Source organism: Lolium rigidum, chromosome 5 (assembly GCF_022539505.1).
Source record: "Lolium rigidum isolate FL_2022 chromosome 5, APGP_CSIRO_Lrig_0.1, whole genome shotgun sequence".
In the NCBI taxonomy this organism is placed as follows: Eukaryota; Viridiplantae; Streptophyta; class Magnoliopsida; order Poales; family Poaceae; genus Lolium; species Lolium rigidum.
In genome coordinates this window covers 156154049-156158394 of record NC_061512.1, presented here as the reverse complement: position 1 = coordinate 156158394, position 4346 = coordinate 156154049, and the positions used below count along the sequence as shown (strand labels likewise).

General features: G+C 51.0%; 1 protein-coding gene across 1 annotated transcript; it reads right to left on the bottom strand.

The window, feature by feature from the left end:
* Positions 1 to 799: 799 nt before the first annotated feature.
* Positions 800 to 2341, bottom strand: LOC124656568. The gene has a single exon (XM_047195286.1). The coding sequence runs from the start codon at positions 2339 to 2341 to the stop codon at positions 800 to 802; it is 1542 nt and encodes a 513-aa protein (XP_047051242.1).
* Between the last annotated feature and the right edge of the window lie 2005 nt (positions 2342 to 4346).

Below are 4346 nucleotides of genomic sequence, written 5' to 3'. Positions count from 1 at the left end.
TTTTTATTTTTGACTATGGTATTTGCCAAAAAATTGAATACATGATTCTTTTTGTAAATACCACTGTAAATACATGTTTTTTCTTGAATACCACTGTAAATACACGAGTTTTTTTTGTAAATACCACTGTAAGTGCTACTGTAATAAAAATGTAAATACATGAGTTTTTCCCATAAGTACCACCGTATATACCACTATAAAACCAATGTAAACACAATAGTTTTTTTTTGTAAATTCCACTCTCAGTTCTAGAGTAAATACATGACTTTTCCTGTAAATACCACTGTAAATACATTGAGTTTTTTCGTACATCTCATGTAAATCCACTATAAACATGAGTTTTCCCATAAAATACCACTGTAAATACATCAGTGTTTTTCCGTAAATCACATGTAAATCCAGTGTAAATACACCAGTTTTTATGGGAGTAAGGACTAATTTTCTCTTCATTTTGGTTCTGTTTTGGAGATACAGTACATGTGTGTCTGTTTTCTCACGGTACATGGTACATGGAAGAAGGGATCTGCAGACTTCCGTTCGAAATTAATAACGGGAATCACGGAAGTGGTGGAAGGGGAAAACAATCCTATTGTTCTAATTCTTGCGACTGTTGGCCAAAAGAAAAACAACCGGATGTGAAATAGACACTTAAAATTTACCATTTGAACTCCGGAGAAAACCCAGAAAAGAAAGAGACTCGCATGGGAGTATTCGGAATCAACAAGCTGATCAGTACTGTGTGGGAAGTGGGAACTAATAATGGACAGGCGAGGACACTAGTACTTCTGAATTCTCTCAACTAGCTAGAAGTGGTTTTGAAGTAGCCGAGCATGGTGTACACCGTCTGCAGGAGGGACGGCAGGACGAATATGGCGGCCGCGGCGAAGAGGGAGACGGCCACCCAGGGCGAGGGGAAGAAGTGCAGCACGAAGCCGCCGCACCACCAGCTGATCCGGCGGCTGCGGTGGCAGGCGACGGCGTCGAGCATGTCGCCGAACTCGTCCGGCAGCCTGGCGCCGACGGTGTGCGCCCCCAGCTCCCGGAAGAAGCAGACGAGCTCCGCGTCGGTGAACCGCGAGGAGGCGAGGACGCCCCGGCGGCGGAGGAACGAGGCGTCGCTCGTGCACCGCACGAGGCCCTCCATCCGCGCGACGTGCGTGGTGACGCAGGCGCCGTGCGCCCAGTGGAAGTGCATCTCGAAGGCGAGCATGTTGTGGAGCACGACGGCGCTGTACTCGTGGACGTGGAAGCACGGGATGCTCATCACCGCCACGGGGCTGGCCGTCCGGCTCCAGAAGGACATGTCGAGGTGGCTCTGGCAGCTCGACGACGACGCGTCGGACGCATCGGACGACTGCCGGAACCACACCGCCGAGTGGCGCAGCTCCACGGAGCAGGGGAAGAGGCGCTCCGACTGCTTCTTGATCTTGAGGAGCTTGAGCGGCGTGGAGAGGATGGCGTACTTGGTCTCCGGCACGCGGGACCAGTGGAAGAGGTGCAGGACGTGGTGGAACTCGGCGCCCGCGGCGTGGCAGGGTTGGCGCGCCCGCTTCGGGCAGACGTCGTCGAAGCACCCCAGCACGACCTGCTCGACGCAGTGCCGGAGCTTGAGCCTGCTGCAGGAGGCGACGAGCAGCTTGACGGCGGCGAAGGGAACCTGGTTCTCGAGCACGAGCATGTCGAGCTTGATCTGCTCGGCGTGCTGCGCCACGGCCATGTGCAGGATGAAGTACTCCCGGTTGATGGACGCCGCCCGCGCCGCGCTGTCGGCGTCCTCGCCCACGCCGGCCTTGCTGAGCATCATGCTGACGACGAGGACGAAGCAGCTGTCCAGGAGCAGCATCTGGAGGAACCTCTCCTCATCGTCCAGCAGCGCCCTGTCGGCCTCCACGTCGTCGTCGGCGAACTCGTCGCGGAGGCGGTCGCGCTCCGCCGACAGCGCCGCGACGTAGCGGTCGACGTCGAGCGCGCACTGGTCCTGAAGATACCGCATGAAGGGGAGCTTGGCGTCGTCGGAGAAAGCAAGGCCGGGGTCGCCGCGGTGGAACGGGCCGATGGCCACGGCGCGCACCGCGTGGAGCGCCTCGACACGACCGGAGCGGCCGGGGCGCGAGCGGAGGATGGTGCCCGAGCGCTGGCAGAGGTACCACAGCATGGGCGTCCGCGCGATGAGGTCCCTCATCACGGCCTTGTTCACCGTCGCCGACGTGAGCTTGCGCAGCCACTTCCGCTCGGCTTCAACGCCCACGACGGCATCAGATTTCGTCTCCGCGGCTGTGTCCGTGTCAATGTCAATGCGGTGGTGGTCGTCGGTTGACATGCTCAGCTGATCCCCTTCCATCGTGATTTGATTTCTCAAAGATGTTCAGCTTAATTGATGGTCATACACTCATACATGAATTTAACATGTCCGGTGTTGGTTAGGACCAGAGGCGTAGTGCTGAGGACAATGAATCTGGCAGATTTCAGCAACACATTCTTGCTGAGCAATGGACAAACGGAACATGCCAGAAGTTCATTTATCTGATCAACTATGATACAAATACATCGACAAAAAGGGGCAATTTGAACATGACACCTTTGTCCTGATGGTTGTTCGTAAGCAAGAACTTAGGCTGAGCCAGACTCTGTTTATTTGGTAGCATGGAGTTCCTAACAACTTGTTCTGGGTCATTCTCTAGAACGAACTTTGCCGAATTTTTCTACTTGGTTCTAGCTGTAACAGCTACCCTGTCGCTTGCTTGTCGAGTTGTCGTGCTCTTTTTTCTATCCGTCTTAATTTGTTTTGATGTTATCCTGATTCCTTGATCAAATATATGTCGAAGCAATAACACATAAGCCGCCGCTGAATTTCTACTTTAATTTATCTCCTTTTGTTTGCGTGACTTTCAATGGTGTCCATGCTACGGAATTGTGTGAAGTTGACTTGCCGTCTGTAGGGTTAAAAATATTTTGATTTGTCTAAGCAGCCAGACTCGATCTTGGTGCGTCCCATTCAGCTGGAGATGTTTAAAAGAACTGTCGTACTCCTTCCTTCTAAAAACAAGTGTCTCAAACTTTATCTAGATACAAATGTATCTCTAACTAAAATATATTTGGATACATCCATGAGGATGTTTTCATCAGAAACTACCATTCTTCTAAGAGAGAACAGAACTCAGTGAGCTTAGCAATCAATATTACATAAGCATATTTTCTCTCACGTGTACACCTTCTATTCTAATAAAGAATGCATGTAAAAGACAATCGATGTCAAACCTTCTATTCTAATAAATTCGTTGGAAAATTCATCTCGGTGTGCCATCAGGGCGAGGTTACACTGTTACTCATGGGAGACATGCTCACACTTTCAGTAGATGATGGCGACATGTTAACATATCAATCTTAAGCAATTGATGCCTTACCTACAATGATATTTATCTCTACGAAGCATATACGTTGACAAGGAGGTTGTTCGGCTCAAGCTAAGTTAGGGTGCTACAGTACCCTGACTTGGTGTGTTATAAATCGTTGGATCGTAAATGAATGGCTCAGATCTGACTACACAGTGCGTGAACTGTTCAAGCTACAGTGTCAAGAACAGTGTTGATCCAGAGTGGGTTAGCTACAGTACAAATTCTACAGTGTTCAGTACATAATCTTGGCCTCTTGTTTTAGATCCAACGACTAAGATCTAAGTTAGAGGAGCCGGTTCCTCTCTTTCCCTACCCTCGTGGAGACTACCCCTGTGGAAACCTTTCTTCCTTGAGCTCCTCTCCAGATCCCATCACCGGCCTCTCTCCCCTCTGCTGCTGGCAGCCATGGTGGCTGGTGGTGAGTGGGAGGTGGGCCTGGTTCCTTGTAGTTTTAGGTTTCCTCTTGTTTAAGCCTTCTCTCCTAAATAAAGAGGTGACCGGATCCAGATTCACTTTCGTCCTTGTTTCTTCTCTCCCTCAAGCTGATGGCAACGAGGCAGAGAGTTGGAGTTCGGTTGATGGTGGCTCCTATGCCATCACCTCCCCTCCTGATCCATGGCGAGGCTTGGCTTCGGGTGCCCTCGCTCCCTTGATCCCATCCCCTTCTTGTTGTAATAACTTCTCCTGCAGGATTTTAGATCGCAACCAATATCTGAGCCTTTTCTTCTCTCGTCGTGGTGATGATGAGGAGAAATGAATCGATGATGTCGGTTGTGATGTGGCAAGTCTGCAGCGGGGGAGCTGCGACGTTTCTCTGGGGAGTGAATCCATGGCAGCACCTCTTTTGTTGCCATCCATGATGGTCGAAGGGCGACCGCTCCCGCCTCCGTCGTCGGCAACGGTGGCTTCTCCCTGCCGGCGGTACATGGATTTCTGCAACCTCCTAGCTTC